General features: G+C 35.7%; 1 protein-coding gene across 2 annotated transcripts in view; it reads left to right on the forward strand.

Moving 5' to 3' along the window:
• SLC7A11 (solute carrier family 7 member 11) overlaps positions 1 to 24,234 on the forward strand; it is a 73,166-nt gene that overhangs the window by 13,348 nt on the left and 35,584 nt on the right. For both annotated transcript variants that reach the window (XM_044912617.1, XM_021679343.1), the window contains exons 4-6: positions 3,271 to 3,396; positions 7,528 to 7,627; positions 15,316 to 15,360. In XM_044912617.1, coding sequence (XP_044768552.1) covers positions 3,271 to 3,396; positions 7,528 to 7,627; positions 15,316 to 15,360 — 271 coding nt within the window. The remainder of the gene's footprint in view (positions 1 to 3,270; positions 3,397 to 7,527; positions 7,628 to 15,315; positions 15,361 to 24,234) is intronic.

The raw sequence follows: 24,234 nt of genomic DNA on the forward strand, positions 1-24,234 counted from the left end.
ACTGAAATTTCTGTGTAAAGACACATGATGAAACAGCACTTCTAGTCACTTGAGGACCTTCACGATACCTCTGTCCTGGCTGCCTGTTAAGCTGTATCCTTCAGGGTCATAGAGGTACATCTCAGCTGGAATCTGGTGTACCAAATAATGAGTGCAATGTGTGGATGTTCAGATAAAGTGGGGTTTTGAGAAACCTTTGAGAGGAATCAGTTTTAACCAGAATTTTTACTTCAGCTGCCTGAGAGGAGTGCAAGGTGAGATTATCAATTCATAGTATTTGCTTGATTTTGTCTTCCATTTTTAAGAAAACTTCACAAAATAGAAAATAAAACCCCAAATGCTCACTTTTTTCTATTTCAATAGGCATTAAGTCTTATACTCTTTATGAAAGTAACAAATCCTCTTTCCTCTCCTCAAATATATAGATAGAGGTTCCAAAAATAAGAATGCCTCTTTCTTTGTCTCTCCCCTCTCCCTCTCTCTTCCTTCCCTCCCTCCCATCCACCTTTCTTTTCTTCCTCCCCTACTTCCTCCTTCCCTTCCCTTTCCTCTTTTTCTCTTTCTCTTTCCTTTGTTCTTTTTTTCTCTCTATACAACAGCTCTTTTCTATTGTGGAGTACTTTCAGAAATAGTGTTTTAGGTTTTAGGAGCTCTATTTAAAAGAAAACAGTGCTCTTTTGTTAGTGGTGGGAACATGAGTCCAATTTTTTCAGGCCAATTCTGAATCTCCTTAACTAAAAAAATAATGCTTTTCACATGATGACTCATTTATCACAGAGTCATTTGCATAGAAAAAAAGAATAACTGGATGATGAAGTGGGGAAGAGGGTTGCTTAAATTATTTTCAGCACATAAGTGCTTTATGTTGAAGAAAGAAAAATAATTTTATTGTTTTATCTTTCCTCTGATAAACTAATGCACTCTGCCATTAACAATGGACCTGTCTTTCTTCATGTGTTTAGCTTCAAACATAGGTAAAATATTTCCCTTAGCCTCCCATGGAGATTATTTGGGTTTCCAGCCTTTCTGATCATTCTCATCATTACTCCTTCGAAACATTTCATCATTAGTAGACCCCTAGTTAACTTTGTATGGGATCTTCTGATCCCTATTTTCCCATTTTTGAATTTTTAAAAAATGAAAATTCTTTTATTGATTTTCACTTAAAATGCTGCATGTCCATTGTAAAAAATATTGAATGCAGAAAAAGAAATAAAAATAAAAAATTATTCAGTATTCTGTCATCTATAGAAACCTTCTGTTAGTGTTTTGGTGAACACTGTTTCAGATATTTTCCCTTCATTTCTCTCTGTCTTTGTCTCTCTCTCTCTCCATCCATCCATCCATCCATCCTTCTCTCGTAATTTAGTAATATATCATGAACACCCTTTCATGAAATACATATTTAACTGCATCATGATTTTAAATGGTTGCATAGCAAATCATTAAAAAGGTGTACCTTAATTAGCCTTCCTTTAGGGGTCTAGGTTATTTTAAAATTTTTGCCATTACTGTGTATGTTATGTGTTGGTAACATTTGCACTGATTCTAAAGTTCTGAAATGAGCTAGTGATTATACAAGGCAATGGAAACTATGAAGATAACTGATGACTGTATAATAGGAATACTTCCTATTGCAACTCGAATTATAAAAATCCTGTGTATTGTTTTGTCCCCTGAGAAGTATGTTCATATATCTGTGTTATTTGTTTAGGAGGGATACACCTTTTAAAAAATAAAGCTTATAGATAATAACTGCAAACGTCAGGTATAAAGTAGCTTTGGTCGGGGTGGGGGGGGTTAACACTGAATATAAACTTCTGGAAAGAGCATGAAGTTGAAATCCGTGGTCTAGAAGAACCTCTAGAAGTCATTCCAGCTGAGTATAGAAGTCAGGGTCTTAGAGTATTACCATTAGTTTCATGCCTTCTTGGCTGAAAGGTAGTTTTTTTTAAACTGAGGATCCAACTCATTCATTTATTCAACAAAATTGTGTTGATTATCTTCTTGGGCCAAACATGGAGCTGGACACTAGCAATACAGAGATAGAAAATGCTTGTTCTGGGGTGCCTGGGTGGCTTAGTCATTAAGCATCTGCCTTCAGCTCAGGTCATGATCCCAGGGTCCTGGGATCGAGCCCCACATCGGGCTCCCTGCTCAGCAGGAGGCCTGCTTCTCCCTCTCCCACTCCCCCTGCTTGTGCTCCCTCTCTCGCTCTCTCTCTCTCTGTCAAACAAACAAACAAATAAACAAATAAATCTTTAAAAAAAAGAAAATGCTTGTTCTATCCTCAGGGTTTTCATGCGCTACCATGTGGGGAGAGTGGATAGTTGAGTGCTATTCAGGAAACTGTAGACGGCATCATTAAGAAAGGGAAATTCTGCTGGCTTCACACCCAAGGTGTGTCCTAGTCCTGGAACTCTTTTGGACTCATTACTTAGAACTCTTTTTGTCCAAGTCCCCAAACACATCTTGGAAACCTGTATTTTTAGGGTCGGTTGAAAGTCAGTCACTCCTTCTTGTGCTAATTGGAAGGTGGAGAGGAAAAGCAGAGTGCCCGCTAGGGCTAGGTCTGAGAGTGAAGAATAAAATACTAGCCAACTTCTTGACATCTTTCTTGAGTGATTCCATCCTGGCAGGTGCATATGCGTAACATCATGACAGTAGGAAATAGTTGCCTGTCTTACCAAGCTGGAGAGTCATATTCAGCAATTTGATTGCATATGATGATGACTTTAGGATTTGGTTAGAAGATACATATATTTTTTAAAGATTTTATTTATTCATTTGAGAGAGAGAGAATGAGAGAGAGCACATGAGAGGGGTTAGGGTCAGAGGGAGAGGCAGACCCCCTGCCGAGCAGGGAGCCCGATGCAGGACTCGATTCAGGGACTCCAAGATCATGACCTGAGCCGAAGGCAATCGCTCAACCAACTGAGCCAGTTAGAAGATATTTTTATATGATTTTTAAGAAAGTACAGTATATGCCCACTCTTATTGACATATACAAAGACCAAGAAATGAATTTTTACTGTCTGGTGGTTTTATCCAAGCTTCTCAAACTTCAAGGTGTGCATAAAAATCACTGAGACATCTTGTTGAAATATATCTATTAGGTCTAGGGCAGTTCCTGAAATTCTGCATTTCCAAAATGCCTCCAGGTAATGCCAACTTTGCTGGTTAATGGGTGGCACTTTGAATAGCAAGGACCTAAAATGTCTTCATGCCAATGAGAATTCACCTTCTGTAACTTCATCTATTTGTTTGCAGCTGTAGTTATGGTCCTAAACAGCATGAGTGTCAGCTGGAGCACCCGGATCCAGATTTTCCTAACCTTTTGCAAGCTCACAGCAATTCTGATAATTATAGTTCCTGGAGTTATGCAGCTAATTAAAGGTATGGACTGGAAAGTAAATGCTTTTTAAAATACGTATCTGCTTTTGATCTTTCCTAGCACTAACTTCCGCTTGTATTAGCAGAATCCCTTAATTAGTCTCTGTTTGTGGAACTTAGACTCTATACTGTCATCGAATTGATTTGAAAGACTGCTGCACTTGGGGGGGGGGGGGGCGGAGTGCATTGGTATTTACAGCTGAATGGCAACAACAGAATTAAGACTGGGCCAAGCAACAAAATAAGGCATCAGTGAATTCTCTCCATATAAACTCTTTGGAGTGAAAACTCAAAGTGGAAAAACAAATCTGCCATTAGTTTCAACTACAGATAACTATATCCTCTTATATTTACTTTAAAATAGTTCACTAATAGTAATAAAGACTAAAGAAAAAAGGATATCTGGAAAATAATGAAAGATGACCAGTAATTCTTTTACTCTATGGCTATTATTACTTTTACCTTGAGAATAGTCTTGATGGAAGGGGAGTCAGATATGGGAATAGCATTCCTAAAAGCCAAATATTATCTGACAAAAAAAAAGGTTGTAAAAACTTAATTTTTATTGTTACTTTATTTTTAAAGTAAGATATGCTTTTCTATGGGAATGTAATATCATTTTCGGGGAGTATATGTAGAGTTGACTGTTTAATAAGAAAAGATGAGATGTTTGAGCAGGTGATGTATTTAGAGTTTCAGCTGTTTAGGGAAGAAGGTACATGCAATTGCTTGGATTCAGTGGAAGTTGTTGGAAGCATAGGAGGTCCAGGTGAATTAATTGGCAGTGGGCTTGATAATAGGGAATAGGAAAGTGAGATGAAATTGTGAAAAAGTGACATATAATTTGGGCATCTTAAATGTTTGGTGTTTCCATTGATATTGTCTGTTCCAGGAAAGGGAATTTAGAGAGAAATTTTATGAAGTTGCAGGAGAAGAATTACACAAAGCAAAAGGAAATGCCAAAATTCAGCAAAATAATCGCTGATGGTAGAGGCATCAAACAATAACAAACACTGAAAGATCTGTCACTCTGTAGCTAGGGCAAGGGAGCTGCTCTTGTACATTTACTAATGGAAGATCTTAGAACTCTCCTGGCTAAATGATTGCATCAAATCCAGCAACTTCAGCCAACTCAGAGTAAACACAATAAAGATTTTAATGCTATGGCTTACACTAAAGAGAAGATGTGAGCTCGCTCTTCTAATTCACATTGGCCACCACAGAGCTGGCCTGCTCATTTTATCTGATCCATTAGAAATGTAGAGAACATAATCTGTTTTGTTAGTGCTTTTTTTTTTTTTTTTTTTATGAGCTAACTCTTTAGTCTTCTGTAAGGAGTTTCTTCCATGTTTGGAAAGCGCAGAGACCCTGAGTCATTGACCCTACTTCAGGTCTAGTTTAGGTTCCAAAAGATGATATACTATCCTTTAAAACTCTAATATAAGACTGTAGTCATTTTTTTTTTTTACCACCTATTTATATATGTATGTGAGATGAGGTGAAGTTTTCCAAATGCTATTTTATTGTAAATTCCTTAAGAACAGAGATCATAATATATCTTTTGGATCTTTTTCAACACTTAAAATAGAATGATCCTTTAATTAATACTTACGCTATCTATCAGTGCTTAATGTGAACAGGCTTCCTTTTATAGCTCACCTAATAGAGAAATGCTGTAAGAATATTACTACATTTAAAGTAAATTTTATTATTTTGGAGAGCATTCTTAGCAAGCATATTTACTCTATTAATACAAAATGTTGATTTTTCTTTCTAACTTAATCACAAATTTTTCACATTAATTTGAAACTCCAGGAAGATAAAAGCTTTACTAATACAGAGCGTGCATTTATTTCCACTCTAATCAGATCCTGAAAATAGTTGTATGTTCTGTACTTTTGAGGATTTGTTAAACTTTCCTTTGAATATTATGACTTTCATATTCCTGAGACCTCTGTTATTCATCCAAAATATTCCTGAAGTCTAAAAAAGCCTCTCTTTTGTAATACTCTCAAAATAACACTTTTTAGGATTTATGCTTTAGGACCTGATCTTCAATAACGTTTGGTTTTTCTTATTGCTTATTCAGTACTCTACTCTTAGAATATTATCTCTTTAGGCCAAGGAGACCATATATCATGATAAAAGAATATTCAACAGATGTTTTTATCTGAGCTCCAGTATTTATATTTCCCTTCTATGAGGACACAGAGATGTTTTAGTAAAACAGGCATTTCTGAATTCACTGTGTCATTTTTTTTTTTAAATGAACTATATTTTGGAACTGGATACTTTGAGGGAAAAATTATTTACTGTACAACTCAACCTTCTCCATTTTTGGTCTCAAAGCTCATACATATTATATTAATATATATTGTTGTCTGGGCAACCCAGGCAACAACTGAGGTTTCAGTGACGAGAGAGGGTCATAATCACATATATCATCTACCTCCCATCCCTCTTTTTTTTTTCAGATAAACAATGGATTATATTTTATATAAGTGTATCTCAAATATTGCATGGCACATAGTTAAACTAAAAAATTATTATTTCTACAGAAAAATAACACAGTGATAAATATTCTGTATCCTTATAAGCCCATCCCTCTTTTATTTACTTGAGTGAAGACCAATTTTGAAACAAAATCACATTTCCCATTTTGGTGATCTCATTTGCTATTTTCTTTAAGAAAGAGACTTTTTATGTTAAACTTTGAATATTGGCTAAATCTGAATTATTTATTTATTTATTTTTGGTAATTATCCAAAGGATATACAAGAAAAAGGCCCAGTATGATTCACAAAGTAGGGAAAAATGTTATGAATTAAAGCATTCAATCCACACGTTGATGCAAAATTTGTTAAGAACTATCTATTTTAAAATTCAGTATAATTTCTTTTCAGTGTTTCTAGAAGGAAATCATGCCATTCTCTAAGCCAGGGTCAGTGGACTTTCTCTGTAAAGGGCCAGATAGTAAATATTTTCAACTTTGCTTGCGATACAGTCTCCTTCACAACTACCCAACTCTGCCATTGCAGAGTGAAATCAACCATAGACTGATAATATCAATCCTAATACACAAATAAGTGGGCCTGGCTGTGCTCCAATGAAACTTTATTTACACAAGAAGCTTTGGAAGGCAGAGTTGGTCCACAGGGTTTTCTACCACTGTGAGTACTTAATAGACTACCGGGGAAAATAGAAAGCAGAATGAAAATTAAATGATATGAGAAGGTGGTTCTTGGGTTTTTTGCTACCTCCTCTTTGAGAGTAGAACTGTGGATATTTCTTTCCAAGTGTAGATGCCAAGGGCAGTCTGCCCCGAGATGGGCTACTTTGACATGAACATTATTTTGAGTTAAAAGCAATCAAAACCCAGCAGATTCAGGAAAAGCTCTTTACCTCCCCCTGAGCTATTAACAAGATAGTTTCCTCTTTACCTAAGAGATTCATCTTACATAGTAGGGCAACTTTTGTTTTCCAAACATCTCCTTTTACCTTCCTGCTAATGTTCTTTCTCCCCTTTATATCCTCAGAACCCTACTCCCCTTCTTAGCTCATGTAACTATCATATTGCCTCACTGTCTTTGGAATTTCCATGTCTGTGGGGGTTCCCTATATGTATGCTATTAAATTTGATTTTCTCCTGTTAATCTGTCTCATGTTAGTTTGATTCTTAGTCCAGCTAGAAGGATTTTAAAGGGCAGAGGAAATTCTTTCTCCCCAACACAAGCATTATTTGTGCTTTATTTATTTAAAAGAATTTTATCATACTCCTGTAAACTGTAATCTGTATAGCTTACAGATTATTCTTTAGTCTTCTTTTATGCTCAAACTCTGTAAGAGTAGAGGCACACTCAAACAAGGAACTGCTTTGCTCTTTGCTATAATTTTATTAAAAGAGAAATGTGAAATAGTGTCAGTGGTGATCAATATACCTTCGGGACTCCTCCTCTAGAATGGATATAGTATTAATAGATGAATCTGGTAATGAGCAGGAAGTGAGAAATCTGGACCTGAAACAGTATAGTTCATCCCCAACCCTCCCATTTCTTTCTCCATGTTTTTATGGTTAAAGAATGAATAATAACCAATTCTTTGAAAAATCCTAAAATCTTTCTGTTCTCATTACAGGGCAAACACAACACTTTAAAGATGCCTTCTCAGGAAGAGATGCGAGTATTATGGGGTTGCCACTGGCTTTTTATTATGGAATGTATGCATATGCTGGCTGGTAAGTTGATATCTCTAGATCTGATGGTTTGTATGGGTCATTAATTCCTTCATGTATTTTGGTTAAGTGCCAAGCAAGATGCTAGATGAGTGGGAATAGCCACAATCCAGCACAATCTGCCTTTCTTGAAGTGAGAAAGATGGTGTGGCTCCCTCCACCAGGCCACTTACTGTGCATATGACTTAATGTAAGCATAACTGAGTTTTTCAGTCAAGTTAACTATTAGATTTAGCCTGATGTTATAAAAAACAAACAAATGTGGGTCTTAATATTGCCAAAAGATCTGTTACAGCCACTAACTCAGGAAATAAATGGGGAGGCCTGGTGCACATTGCCAGGGCCAACTGCTCCATCCTGGGGAATCCTGAGGGGGCTGAACAAATTGAAAGTACAGCTCCTGACTGGGCTTGCCAATACTGTTGCTGAACAAACTCAGATGAACTTGTTGCTAGAGAAGCCAATAACTCAAGCAACGAGGGTTTGAAAAAGGGAAAGAGAAATTTATTTCAGATGCTGGCACCTGGGGGAGGTGGCAGGCTCAAGCCTTAACAATCGACCTCTCTGCCTGTAAGATGAACACCTATGGTTTTGTAGGGAGAGGTTTGGGGGGTAAGTGCAAGAGAGCAGACAGGGTGCACGTAATCATGGGTGGGGTGAGTATGTGTTCAGCCCTTGATCATGGGTAGGAAAGGGGACATGTGGGGTGTGGTCTTCTAGGCATTCCGTTGTTAACAGGGCTTTTCTGGTCCAGTGGTTAGAATGTTCTGGTCATTGCAAAATGTCTTTGTGCCTCAAGAAAGTACAATAAGAAATAAGCACAATGGGTTTAGTTAGAGCATGAGTTAAGTGGTTTTGTCTATTTCTGGTTTTAACTGTTGGGGTCTACAATTGAGCAAGAGAACTCGCTGACATTAACCAATGCAAATCACTTATAAGTCTGTATCAGTGAGGACATAATAGTGCCATGAGAAATTGAAGATTAATTCTTTGCTTGTCAAAAGGTCTTTCAGTTGAAGCTCCAAGGTTGTTTGTGAATAGTGATTGATTTTTCTCTACTGTCCTATGAGAATGAAATAATTCAGATATAGAAATAAGTAAGGTGTTCCCAGAAGGTAAAATGATACTCGAAAAGCAGGGTAGGAAAAACTAAGATGGTGAAAACAGGTATACTAGATAATCTGTTACATTTAAGGCTCTTACAAATTCCTTAAGATTTCCTCAACATTTGAAAAGCAAAATATTCAGCAAAGATGATCAAAATCACTATGCCATGGGTACATTTCCTTTGTGCATGTTAAGCTGTGATAACCATTCTGGCTGAAGCATTAGAACTTTGTATTTATGCCTTATTTTATTCAGGAACTTGAATAACAATAATCATGGTTAAGGGTGTGATTTTTTACTGATTAAATTTTATTGATCTAAGACTCAGTGGAAATGACTGTTGCAAGAAAGCCCACTAGGTAGAAAAGTATTGCTTAACCATCACAATCATTGTAGTAAAATTAAATTTCACTGTTTTGGAGTTATTAGTAGCAAAATCTCTTTTTAAAAATTATTTATAGAGCTAATAGTTGTGCAACTTTATCTGTGAGAATGTTCTATGAACATAAAAATAGTATCAGGAAACCACACTAACTCAGAAATTATGTAAATGCATTTAATATAAATTTTATTTACTTCCGTTTCTTTAGTTTTTAGATTCTTACCTTCCAGTTAGTGCATGGAATATAAAAATATGGAGTATTTACCCTATTAATCTCATTGAATTGTGAAAATATAGCATTAGAGGAAAATTAGGAGAGTATAGGAATTTAAAATTTTAACCTAGCTTTTGAAGCAAAGTATGTTTGAAAGGCATTAGAAGGTTGTAGCTCTAAGTGGTATAGGATAAAATATTTGTGTATTCAAGAAATATTCTTACAGCTATTGTGTGTAAGTATCAATCTTGAATCACACAGTGAATTTGAAGTCTTTTTATTTTTGTCCAAAGCACAATGTGGTGCTGGGCAGAGAGAAGAACAGAGTTGTGATCACAGGGTTAGTAGCAGAATCCACCATTCTGTGGCTGTTCAGCCTGCATCAAAGCTCTGGTGCCCTGGGGCAGTAGCCAAGCTACTGGGAGGGTAACCCAGAGACCAGAGTGAAGTGGGGAGGTGGTAAAAGCTTTCAGCTAGAGCCAAGTGTTGGGAGCCCAGCAATATTCAATCAGGAATGTGGAATGTGGAGATAGTCACAAAGGAGATTTGATTAATTCTATTGAATGAAGTTTCTTTTGCCTTTGAGTGCCATGCATCTGTTACCACGGAATCTTAAAATATTCTTCTATCCAACTCACTCTCCCACTACCAGTACCAGATATTCAGGTCAGCAGCTTCGTGTTGAGCAAACCTCCTCTACTTCTGTAGGCTTTGGAGGGCTGAGGGATTTTTCCATTTTTCTCACTCTTTTCATTTTAAATTATCTTATTATCATAATATTTTGTTTTATTGATGCTGAACCTAAAATGCTGCTTGTGTTAAAATGATTTAAAAAATAATTTGGGTGATATAGACAGACTTTATTTAACAATTCATGAAGTGGGCAGTCTCTACTTTCAAGAGTCTAGAGAACCGCAAAGTGGGGTGGAAGACAGGAAGCTTTTATAGGATATGCTTTTATAGAAATCTTTCAAAGCATAAGGGACAAGGAAGAGAAAAATAGAAAATGAATAAGGAATAAGGAAGTAAGTATAGATCCCAGAGTTGGCATTTGGGGACCCAGTGGCCCCATTTGGGGCCCAGAAATGTATTTCAATGCTCTCTTTACAGGGAATGTGGGGTTTACATGAACTTTTGTTTATACTTTTACCCATATGATCCTTCTCTCCACTCCCTATTTTATTTTATTTATTTATTTTTTAAAGATTTATTTATTTATTTGAGAGAGCGAGAATGAGAGAGAGAGAGAGAGTACATGAGAGGGGGGAGGGTTAGAGGGAGAAGCAGGCTCCTTGCCGAGCAGGGAGCCCGATGCGGGTCTCGATCCAGGGACTCCAGGATCATGACCTGAGCCGGAGGCAGTCGCTTAACCAACTGAGCCACCCAGGCGCCCCTCCACTCCCTATTTTAAAGAAGAGGAAACTGTTGATTTTCTCCTATTCTTAAGAGGGGTTCGAGTATAGTGCTGGAAATGAAGACTGGGATTTTAAATGCAGTGTTACCTGATACAAGTGGCTTGTGCAGAGACAGAGGAGTAACTGCATTTCTCTAACGGGGTTGTTATGCTACCTGAATGCTGCATTGTGGATAGGTAGAAATAATCTGGTTGTTAATCTATGGCCATCAGTCTTAGAAAAAGGAAACCATGTCTAGAAGAAATCGTCTCTTGGCTCAGAGTTCCAGAGAAAAAGCTAATACCTGGTTGTACGTGGAACAAGATGGAGACAAAAAGAGTTCACAGAGAGGGGTATTTATTCCCTTCCCAAATGTAATCCTGCCTCTCTGACCTCTCTCTGTCTTTCGCAGTATAATGACAAGACTAGGTGATGGAATTATAAATGGGACACTGTAAATGAGTCTCCACTCCCCATGCAGCTGCCGTGACAACGTTTGATGCAAACAAAAAGTGTGGGGGGCATTGCAAATAAGTCAGACAGAAGCAGCTACTGTCATCAGAACTTAACCACCTAGGGTGTAAGTAAAAGCAGCGAGACCTTTGTGGATGGGGAGGCCTTGCTCTGTTAGCAATTCAACTTTGACATGGTGAATAGGAAAAAGACCCTGCCAAACCTTGGGTCTGATTACAGTAGGCTTTTGGCTATGAGCAGTGCAGAACCTTTTCAGAATGATGAAAACTCCTTCACAGAAACATGATTAGGGGGAAAGAAATCATTAACCCAGCCAGGTCACAGAGTTGGGTCAGAGCAACTTTAATATTATTGCCAATGTCTGCATTTAGAGAGATATGTCTGCCAGTCTTCCTCGTGGCCCAAGGGAACTCAACCAATTTCAGTCCCATATCCTGATCCAAAGCTAAATATTGCTTCGTGGGGTTTTTTAAAACTGTGTAATAGAAAATTTTTCCATGTCTTTTTTCTCCCTTTTAAATCCAATCCTCGGTGGATTTAGTCTTTCTAAAGTACCTGCTGGGATTATTTTGTACCATTGTGTCAGATCTAATCTAAAGAATAAGCTTCTTTTTAAAATAATTCATAGTTGGGTACTGGGATGCATTGCCAGCTTTGTGGTACTTTTTATACACAATTATGGAAAAGCTGAAACAATAGATCTTGTGAACATTCTCGAGAGGCCTTGAGGAGATGTAAAGCAAGGAGAATGCTATGGACTCATTGCTGGAGACTAGGAAAGCATAAAGGTGTATTTCCCACAGGATGTGAATGTTTGGACCAAAGTAAGAAGCTTTCTCCTTCACACCCCCACCCTGCCCCAAGCCCTTTCCTTTCCTCTATTCTCTGGAGCTCTGGCAAATATTTGAAATTGTGTTCCTTTTTTCACAAATATTTCCTTTCTTGCTGTAAACATTGTTGGAAAATACCAGTTTTTAAAACAACTATTAAGAAGGAACTGGATATTTTTGACATGAGAAGCCTGGAAACATTTGTGTGTGTATGTGTGTGTGTTATTTTATATTTGGGTTTTCTTTCTTTCTTTCTTTTTTTTTTTCCTGCGTGTTCTTCCTGTACTTCCCATTGCTTTGGCCTTATAACACATGAAATCCCTCAGAGTGCATATCCCAGATATAAGTATTGATTGTTGCTTGCCTTCGTGGTGTAACTACAGCCTCTATTTTTAGAAGCTTACTTTCTAGTCATTAAAAAATAAACTTGACTGCTAACTTTTTAGATCACCTTTACTGCTACTGTTCTGTCAGCTATTCAAATGCTTCTACTTAAGACATAGTCCTTAAAATATTAGATGCCTTAACCTTCTTAAAAGATAAACTGAAGCATATTAAAATTTTTAAGAGTTTATTTGAGCAAAAGTTGATTTGAATCAGGTAGCATTTAATCTAGCAGATAGAAAGGAGCTCTGAGGAACTGCATAAAATGAGACTTTTATAGGCAGAAGGGAGCAGGAACAAACAACTTAGTGTAGGCAAAAAAGCAGGTTGGTTTTTGCAAGGTTACTTTCATGTAAGCAATGGCAGGGATCTGTCAGGAAGATTACCTAACTAGTACCAATCAAGTGATTCCTGATTGGTTTAAAATTCCTTTCCTGGGAGAGCAGAAACTATAATTATCTTGGTTTGGTGTTGTGGGGCTTAGCATAAGCAACTCCATTTTGGACTTGTTGTCTAGTTTTTGACAACCATGAACATCAACTTCCTAGTTGTGAATTTAGATGGGTTTTTATAAAGATAAGACAGGTTTCTCTTTCTTATTTTAAATTATGAGATACTTTAAGTATATTAAAGCTGTTGGGCTAATATTTTAGCCATTTGGTTTTAAGTAATAGAAAAATTTGTACTTATAGACCCAAGCTTCTGTGTATCTATATAATGGCTGTTTTGCCTTCTGCAGAAAAATAAGAGAGCAGAAGAGTGTTTTGAAAATACGACTTTTTATTTTGTGGAAATGACCTAAGCCTATCAAATGAAGAGGTAGAAATGTCTTTGTCTTTATATGCTTAGCTCTCCCATATGATCCCTTGGTTTTCCCATCTTCACAATTCAGTTATCTATGTATGCTTATTTGAGGATGGAGTCTACGTCAGTTGTACATCTTGGAACCTGGAAAAAGAACTATATGTTGCCTAACTGAACATAATACAAAAAAAGAATTATAAGGGCTTTAAAGAGTCTTGAGCAGTCCCTTTCGATTGGAAAAATAAGGGTACAAGGTGGTAGACATTTTCTGGGTAGGATAAGTAGAGTCACGAAGTAAAAGAAAGGAATCTGAATTTCTCTAGGGCCATAACTTTAGGGTAATATTTGTAATCCTATGAAACTTGAAAGTGAAATATTATATACCTAGAATGCTTTTTGTCATGTGAGGGATCCAGAAAAGTGTTCAGAACTTGGGAAAACTGCATAGTCTTGTAACTTGAGGTTATTTGGATGGGCATATACCAGAAAACAGTGAATGGAAAGGAAGAAGTGCAAATTGAGACTCTATTATCTTTGATACCATTGTCAGTTCCTACTTGCCCTCTTGTGTTTATATATGGCCAACTCCCTAAAACTGTGAAATGCTATTGTCATACATCTCTTGCTCTACAAGCTTTGATTGACTTGCCAACACCACTAAAATCTGGATTCCTGGAAGCCAAAGGCCATCTGGTACTTAAATTCTGTTCTTACTGCTCCTGCCACACTTTGCAGTGCAAAATAGTAAACTGTTGCTCACACCCCCATGCTCATGCGGTGTACTCAGTCTGGACTGTCCTTCACCACTTCACTAGGGCTCAGATGTTGAGCATTTCTGAAGACTCCACTTGGGTGATGCCTTCTCTAGAAAACCTTCCTGACTTGCCAGTCTGGGTTAGGCCTCGTCCCTGGCTCCCACTGTGCCCTGTGTATGGTCCAGCACTGACGCTTGTGTTCTGTCACACTATTCTATTGGCAATTCTATAAACCATGGGCTCCTTGAGGAGAAATACTGTGGGTTTCCCACTTTGCTTTCCCCACTCACTGAAACATGATAATCTCCTATATTGCTGGGAGTGCAAAAACGGGAAAAAATTGTTTGGCAGTAAACATACATCTACCCCATGACCCAATGATCATATTCTGAGTTCTGAGTATATGCTGGAGAGAAATGATTGCATGGTCCCCCCAAAAACATGTACGGGCATATTTATGTTATCTATTATAACAGCTATAAGTTGGAAGTAATCCAAAACCATCAACAGTAGAATGTATGGTGTAATAAAATGAACATCAATAAAAATAATGAATTATTGCTACATATAACAGCATGGATGAGACTCACAAAAAAAAAAGTCCAGAAAAAAAAGCCAGATGCACAAAAAAATAATTACTGTATAATAGTAATACAAGCAAATATTAGTCTATTGTGGTTTTTATTTTTTTTTTAGATTTTATTTATTTATTTGACAGAGAGAGAGAAAGAGAGAGAGCACAAGTAGGTAGAGAGGCAGGCAAGTAGGTAGAGGGAAAGGGAGAAGCAGACTCCCCGCCGAGCAGGGAACCCGATGCGGGGCTCGATCCCAGAACACTGGGATCATGACCTGAGCCCAAGGCAGACACTTAACCAAATGAGCCACTCAGGAACCCCAATATTAGTCTATTGTGATCAAACAAGTAAAACTAATCAAAGGTGATAATCGAATAACAGTTGCCTTTACAAGAGAATGGTATTGACTGGAAAGGGCCATAAGGGAACCTTCTAGGGTTCTAGGAATGTTTTATCTCTTGATCTTTTTGTTGGTTCCATGGGTGTATAAATATGTAAAAATTCATCAGGTTGTTGATTAAGATTTGTGCACTTTACTGTTCATATGTTATACCTCTATAAAAATGTTAAAAAATAAAAAAATAACTCTATACTTATGGTTTAATAGAAAAACGATTTGTGGGAACTTTGTTGGAGATTTTTATCTTACAATAAGTATTTGTTTTTAAATTTTTTATAATTCTGAGTTTGATTGTAAATGTTTAAAAATTGACACTTTGGGTTATAAGTGTAAAGTATGTTGATAATTTATAACTCATTTATATCTTTTTAGGTTCTATCTCAACTTTGTTACTGAAGAAGTGGAAAATCCTGAAAAGTAAGTTGCCATATTTACTCTGAAATATTTATGAGGAATAAAATGTAACGTTAAACAATTGAAAAAGCAGACCTAAAGAAGGTCCTCAGTATGGGCTAATTAACTTTATCCTTATCCTCCTCCTTATCATCATTTTCTTAGGCAGATAAAATTTATTTGAATTTATTATAAATTAGATGTACATAACTTTATTGTCTATTCCACATTCAACACTAAATTATCTGATAACCTGAAAGTATAAAATAATAAAGTTATATTTTAAGTAATCCATTTCATAAAAGCCTATATACAACTTAACATGGACTTTCAGCTGCCTACAAATGTTCCATAAGACATGAACTCTAAAAATTGATTTTTTCTAATAATTCATGTGAGTTTTTTGGTAACTATTCAATTAAAGAGAATAATACAATTAATGAACAGTTAGTTATGAAAGCTGAGAAGTAACTGCAGAATGCTATAAAAACTTGTAAATTTTAGTAGCTGGATGATTGCTTTTACTTTTTGTTCCTAGGTAATACTTTTGATGATTAGGTAATTTGATGATGACTTACATAATGTTCCTAATTGAATTATTTTTAACTCAGGACTTAGATAAGTGACTTTTGTGGTTTCCATAAAAACGTTTGACTTTATACAGGAAAGCAACATAATCTATGGGCAGAAGAGGGAAATTTTAAGAAATGCCATGTGAGATATGGACTGAATTATTAAGTAATTTAACTCATCTGGCATTCATTAAACATCTACCATGTTTCAACCAATGTGCTAGGAACTTCTTACATGATGAATAAAACTTGTATTTACGATTTTATGGTCTAGTCAGTTAGTCAAATATGTAAACAAATGAAAGTAACATAGTATGATGCCATAATAGATTATTTACTCAATTTGACAGAGAGTAAAGGAGGAAATACTTAACTCTGTCTAAGGAGATGTGCTTATTATGTAGAGTCTCAAATGATGAACAAGTACTTTTAGGTAAAAAAGAGTGAGAAAGGGTGAGAGTGAGAGAGAGAAGGAAAAAGGGAGAAAGACATCCAAGAAACAAAACATGTACAAAGGTGAGTCAGTATGAAATTGCCTAAGTATCAGAAAATAAGCTCAAGTGTTCACAATTCACATTAAGGTAGACAAAGAAATTCTGGCACTAAGTATATTGGGAGGGAGATAGTAAGCCACCCTTAGATCTGGCCACGTAGTGGGGTTGTCAGAATTTTGAACACGCAAACCAGCAATCGAGGTTAAAATGATGTTCAGACTATCTGATTCAACTGTTATGCAAATCAATATGTAATTTAAACATGTGAAAAAGTTATTTTATTGAGAAATATGAGAAATTTATGACAGTACTTTCATATTTATAACTGGAATTGTGGTAGAGAACATACATTTACCAGGAACTAGTTTCTTCTAGCATTACTTTGAAATGATAAGCCACTTTGTGACTCTAAATCTATTGATTACAGAGATAAATAGGTTGCCCTGTTTTTACTGTTTTTGAGAATAGTGTGTAAGTGGTAACATAGAGCACATATTGCTCTTACTAGATTTATGTATGTAAAATATGTATTGAATTTCTATTGTATAAAAGAGATATCTATGGTTTATGTCTTTTAAGTCTAAAGACCCTTTAGAGAGCCCAGTTACTAAAATCTAGTATCAGAAATATTTCTTAGGGGCACCTGGGTGGCTCAGTTGGTTAAGCGACTGCCTTCGGCTCAGGTCATGATCCTGGAGTCCTGGGATCGAGTCCCGCATCGGGCTCCCTGCTCGGCAGGGAGTCTGCTTCTCCCTCTGACCCTCTCCCCTCTTGTGCTCTCTCTCTCAAATAAATAAATAAAAAAATCTTTAAAAAAAAAAGAAATATTTCTTAGGAAAAAAAAAAAAAAGGCAAGCTGTAGGTTTGTGGATAGGCCCTATAGTGTGACATTTGTTATATGGTGTATCAGTGGAATAGATACAGTTCAGATTCTCTTGTAATGGTGTTTAACAGTTTAAGTCTGGTTTTATTTGCTGTATATATAATCCTATTGTGTATATTAAGCAGATTTTGAAATTATTTATGCCATGATTACCCTGATCTGAATTTCTGATTCATTCTACTGGAAAAGTATGTCATTCAAGGATTTTCTGTCTCTCTCTTTCTTTCTTAATTTAAGGGTCTTAGTTTTACATGTTGATAATGTCCATGATTCAATATGTACAACTACTAAAGAACAGTTTTGTATTGATTTGGTGTTTTGTTGTTTTTGTTGCAAAGAAGTTTCCTCATCTCAAAAAAGTGAGAATAATTATAGCACTTACCTCATTGGGTGGTGGTAATGAGTTAATATGTATAAAGTGCCTATATTAGTGACTGTACTTTTTAATCTCTACATAATTGGTTGTTTTTACTGTAATTATATTCTGATTTTAAGAACAACATAAAGTGTTACTCATGTTAGAGTATTTCCTCGGTTACAATATCCTAAGCCATTCTCTTTCTTCAGTATTTTTGAAAGAAATATGAAAACTTATTTCACACCATATTGAAGCCTGTTCCATAAACTTTCAGCGCTGAAATTGAATATGCATTTTATGATCTCTCCTCTTCTTGTGTACAGATTTCATTTAATTTTTTATATTCAGAGAAAATTAGTATTTTAAAGGAAAAACATAAGATATAAGAGTTTCATAATAATTTAAAAGTAACTGTCAAAACTGATTCAGACTGATTATTATCACTGGGTATGCCAGACGAAGTATTTTCATTTTCTGGTAATCATGATTCTGCAAATGTCATTAAATATTTCTAAATACTTTTAATTTGATATTTTAAGGTCTTAAACTAAGGAACTTCTCAGGAGAGATTAAGTAAGAATCTATGGAATTTTAGGTCAAGATAATTAGTAACTGCTAAGACTTAGTTGAAGAAAGAAACCTCTGGTACTTTTTTGTTCTGCTATACTAGGGTACTTAAGTATCCAATTTTTGCCTAAAAGATTCTGTGTAAAACTTAGGTAACATGTTTGTTTTCTCAAAATCAGAATGTGAGAAATCCACAAAATCCCCTTAATGGAAAGCAAAGACTAAATTTGTACTGTGTACTTATCAACCAAAGAAATTCAGGGTTTTAAGCAACTTATTCAGTGTCTTAATTTTAAAAACAGCATTTCCCTATAACATTGACAATCAGTCCAGGTCTTTTAAAACTCAATCTTATTTTTTAAACACAAGGAACAATTTGGGAAATATTTATGGTTGAACATAGAGAACAGATGGTAAAGTTATGTGAACCTCATCCAGATGTGTAATTTGTATTATTTTGTAGGTAGATACAGCTCCAAAATACCTTTAGTTACAAGGGAGAATAATTATAATTCCATCTCCTTTGTGACATGCCAAGATAAATGTGTTTCCCAATCAGTCACGGGTGCATGTGTCCAGGTGTGCTGCAACGTGTAACTTTCTGGCAGCTGGTGAAATGAATCATCGGCTGAACATATAACGCCTTTTACTATCCTCCTCCACCTAAGCAATAAAATTTTGCTAAAATTGTGACCTAATAGAAAAAGTGATCATTAATTTAGATCACTGCAAATAACAATGTGATTTAAAATATACAGAATGTAGAATAAGTTTTCATGATCACAATTGACTATCCTTTACATATAATTTAATTTCAGTGGAAATCTTTCAAATTACCTAATGTCACTCTAGGGAGTAATTTCGGAAGTGCTGTTACAAGCATGACTTATAGTACAGTTCCCTAAGGGTTAAAACAAGTGAGAGGTAAACTGGGAAATTAATGGAATCAAAATAACTAGCTCATGACTTCTTTCTTGTATTATGTCTCACTTTCTCTTTAAAGCTTGTAAAGCACTAATCCTAAAAATTGGGGTAAAATTCCTGCTCTATGATTACATTTATAATGCTAAAAATGTTCCCAGTGTCTTTTTAGAGTGTTTTCTTCTCTAAAGAGTAGTTTTGGATCTAAGGAAGTATCAATCCTTTAAGAGGCACTTCATACTTACGTAAAATGACAGTAATTATTGTGGAAATTTTTGTAACATTTTGTAATTATCTATAGCATGGTGGCTGACTCCGTAAGAGTAAAAATAGTATTGAGGAGCAAGAATGTCCAAAGTTTGAACCATGAAGGTGATAGAATCCCAAAGAATATCTGAATTTTAAAGCGTCCCCCCATCAAATGAAATGCCTAGTAGTAGTAGGGAAGGCTAATGTGTACCTTTGTTTTTAAACACTGAAGTGTTTTTCTTCGCAAATATAATGAGTTTTGCCTTATGATATTACTTGTGTGGAGACTGTGCAATCTATCATTGTTCCCAAAGTTACACAGTGCAAAGAACATATCATTGAGATGTATAATGTTTGTAATCCTGCTCTTCGATTGATCAATCATGTCTTGTGTTGAGGAAAGCCAAGATATGAATCACTTTACTTTGACCTTGGGGGTCTGAGATTAGTCGGTTTCTCTATTAGACTTGTTCCAGTGTTCTTCTCACTTCATTTATTCCCTCTGTCTTCAAGAGTTGGAAATAGTCGACTTGGTGGAAGTCAGTAAAGCTTGATATCATCAGTCATTTTTAAAGAACAGGCTATCAACATGGTCTGAATAATCAACTTTAATAGAAGGTTTAAATAATCAGAGTATCATGTTTAATTAATACTTTGCCTGCTTCCAATTAATATTAATTGATGCCTGAGAGTCATCACACCTTGTACCAACGATAACTTAGAAGAAGAGAAACTTGGCTTGTGGAAGATGCCCAAAGACCTTTATTTAGGGCAGTGTGATCGATCACACTGGTTCATAAATGGTCCATAATCACGTTATTTGCATTCAGTTCAGATATTGCCATCTTAAATTCCTATGTGTTTCTATCCTTATTGATTAATATTAAGTCAGTGTAAAGGCATTTCTTAATAACATTATACTGTTTTATAAGGCCTGTTGCTTATAGGACATGTAAAACTGTTGACCTGGTTAAAAACACAGCAGAACAAACCAATCTGAAAATCTTGCCCGAATGTTCTATAGCTAAGTTGCATGACAGAACATTAAAGGTTGATTTGAGGTCTTTTATTTTGCATTTTGGCATTTTAAGGATGCAGTTTTCTACGAGAGACAAATCTCCATCTTTATATACTTTGTAGCTTTCTAACTTAACAGTTGCTGGAAAATAGCATACAATGTCTTGAGTATATATATGTGTAGATTACTGCACTATTATGAGTTGTGATTTTTTTTATTACAAAACAATGTTATCTGCATTCTTAGAATATTTCTAAAGTTTATTTGACAAATACTCAAGTGATATATGTTCTTAAGGAATGTAAACTAATTTCCACAGAAAATTAGCTCACTGCAAATAAATGCATATAGAAAAATCTGGATTATTAAGCAGAATTAATTTGTAAAAGTATTTGCTGAATGAATTTCTTAAAAATGATGTCTCCTAATTGAGTTAACTTATAAAAAAATTTTAAAGATTTTATTTATTTATTTGAGAGAGAGAGTGAGAGAGAGCACGAGCAGTGGGGGAGAGGGAGAAGCAGGCTCCCCGCTGAGCAGGGAGCCTGATGCAGGGCTCTGTCCCAGGACCCTGGGATCATGACCCGAGCCAAAGGCAGACGCTTAACTGACTGAATCACCCAGGCGCCCCTAAAATTGAATTTATACCCAAGTTACAAAGATTACTTTGGCAAAATGAAGTATCTCTTTATTAATGACAATAAGGAATAGTTAGAATTATCTTAGTATGTGACAGTGCTTCTCTTCAATCATTGAAATAATTGATGTCTAAATTAAAACCATTCTATTTTGTGCATTTCTTCTGGAAATATAGGTAAAAAGTTTGGTATATCCTTTTAAAAATATGTTTCAAAATATGTATATAATCATACTGGTTGAGCCACTGATATCACAGAGAAGAGATGGTTCTATGTTCAAAGAACAAGGTCACCAAGTTACTCTTCCTGCCTTTGCTTAGTCTAAAAATTTCTCAGTGATGGAACATGTGGTTGAGGTACCCTGGGATCAAAATTCTTGCATTTCTTAGCTTCACATATGCATAAAAAATACATTTGGCTCAAACACAGTGTGTTCATGTAAAGTTGAGGTGTCAAATAAGTGGTGCAGAAATTATAGGATTATATTATAATATTTTATCAGGCAGTAATTGAAGAAGACAGATATTAATCCTTCAAGTGCTTTGTGGAAGCCATTTAGTTTAGTTTTTTAGTTTTTTTTTTTTTTTTAAGGATTCTAACCCCATTAGGTGGCAAAAATTTGAAGGTCAATGCTTTTGACTGTTTTACATCCTTTCATATTACTTGTTGCTAAATTTTAATTTTAATTTTATTGAAGTTTATATTTCGAGTTTAGAATCGTGAACTAATGTTTTAGGTGAAGTACAGGTGGCTGATTTAAATTTACCCTATGTTTCTGTTACCTTTAGTTGTTCATAAAATAAGAGACCAGAAATGGTATAATGAGTGGAATCAAAAAATTTCAGAATTAGGAGGGCTCTTGGACACTGTGTAATCAAGCTTTCCATCAGAGACATGAATCACCTCCATAATAGCTTTAAACAGATATAACTCATATAAAATAAAATGAGAAACCGACTATACCTATTGTGAACTGGGCTACCAATATTGTTTGCTTTCACATGTTGATTAGCAACCTGTTCATTTCTGTGACCATTTCAAGCTTTGATAAATTGTTGGTGGGTAGCATAAAGAGGGTAGGGCAGACGTTTTGACTGTAACAGGTACAACCCAAATGAAAAATTAAATGACATACATCAGAGGTTACAGAGTTAGAATCCTTTTATCTGAAAGGAAATACCTTTTGCAATCAGATGTAAATGTCAGTCATTAGATTGTCTCCTGCTTTTGAGTTCACAGTTTAGTGACTCCCTATCCATGTTCTCATTTATGCAAATAAGCTACTTTTCTCTGTGCCTGGATTTGAATGTTAATGATCGTACCCAAAAAAGTAGCTCACAAATAAGTTTTACATTCTGGGTTATACTTGGTGAAAAACTTCTTAGACCACTGATATCTAGTCTGTGGTCTGCTGCTTGGCATTCATTCAGATTCAGTGTTGTTTAAGATTCTCACAAAAATAGAATAATATCCCATGTTGTTCTTTATGCACAGAGACGAGATGTATCCAGGCCATTATATTTACACTGGCCATACACTGGCATAATTTTGATAATTTTGTTCTAGTCATGATCAAACATTGACTCAGCTTATCGATCTACTCAGGAAAATGAGTAACTTTTGAATTTGTATAGGCACAAGCTAAAACTGTATTACCAATGTAAACATCTAAAATGAAGCAAATGAAGTTGAGACTTCCCAGTGAAGAAAGATTTCCTTCACTTTTATGAACGGTGAAAATATTTACTTACTGAGTCTTTGGAAATAGCACTAGTTTAGGAAATCAAAATTCTAAGACTGTCTCCTCTTAAGTAGCTATTTGACCTTGGGCAGGCCTCTAAGTTGCTTCTGAATCTTTTTTTTTACCAGTTTTAAATAGAGGGTGTTAATCCCCATATTAGAGTTCTCATGGGGTCGTGAGGATAAAATATGTGAAATTCAAAAATGTGAACGAGCTCGACAAGTAATATACAAACGGTTGCCATGTGCAACCCAAACCTCTATTCTTGAAAGATTAGAATATTTCATAATTTTTGAAAAAAATTAGAGGATTAGCATAATTGTTTTATGAACAGGGGTGCCTTTTCTACACAAATGACCTATTAATCAGCTTGAAAAGTTGTTCTGCATCATCAGCAAAGTACCCAATTATTAGTAGATAAAAGGTTCAAAAGATGATGAGAACTGCTTTTTATTTAGTAGTCTCTAATCTCCCTTAGGTAGCAATATGCTCATGCATCATAATCAGGATGCATTTCTCGGCAGATTTTTTTTTTCCTTCTAAACCAAATATTTGTATGCCCACACCCAGTACTGTTACCAGCACGCTGGGGGCTGATGGTGCTGATATAATGGATGGACTATTTGTACTTCCTGTGCAGTCACTTATTTTTAGGTTTACTCTCTTACCGAGAAACTCCTTTATGAAATCCGACAAACAAGGGTTTGATCTGAGTGACTGGCATCATGTATTTAAATTTTTATTCTTATTTCCAGAGAGCACAAGTATTAGTTTACCCCCCAAATGTTTTTTTAATGAATTTTTGCCTAGCTAAAAAATGCATAGCCTTTATTAAAAATATAAACAGTATTTGTTATCTTAGTAATAGATGGATTACAAAGTAGCACTTCAGATTATTTTCAATAATATGATGTATATTTTTCCATTCTTTTTTTTTTAATGTGGGGCTCAAACTCATGACCCCAAGACCAAGAGTTGGAGGCTCTACCCACTGAGCCAGCCAGGTGCCCCTATTTCCATTCTTCAGTTGAGAAAGTTAAAGCTCATAGAAGTGAAGTAATTTTTCATGGCTGTGTACCTAGTGAGAAGATTAGGATTATAATCCATGTTTGATATAGTGCATGGGCTGTTTGTTTTCAGAGCTTGTACTCTTTCCAGAAAAGTAGGATTTACAAAGGTAGAAGAGAGAAGTCAAGCCATCTCAATGGGGGATGGGCATACACAAAGTCCTAGTTTCAAGGAATAATGTATAGATTGCTCTAGCTTCAGCAAAGGATTGTAAAGAAGAGTGGAAGGCAAAATGGTAGTAAGATGTGGATGCTGATATGGGGTGGGCCTCCATTATAAGAATTTTGGACCTGAGCCAGTAGCCAATGGGATAGGGTGAGTGGGGGTGTGTTGCAAGTTTTGGGTATATATGAAATGGTGTTTAGGGAAGATGTACCTGACGGCAGGTT

This window comes from Neomonachus schauinslandi, chromosome 2, assembly GCF_002201575.2.
Source record: "Neomonachus schauinslandi chromosome 2, ASM220157v2, whole genome shotgun sequence".
In the NCBI taxonomy this organism is placed as follows: domain Eukaryota; kingdom Metazoa; phylum Chordata; class Mammalia; order Carnivora; family Phocidae; genus Neomonachus; species Neomonachus schauinslandi.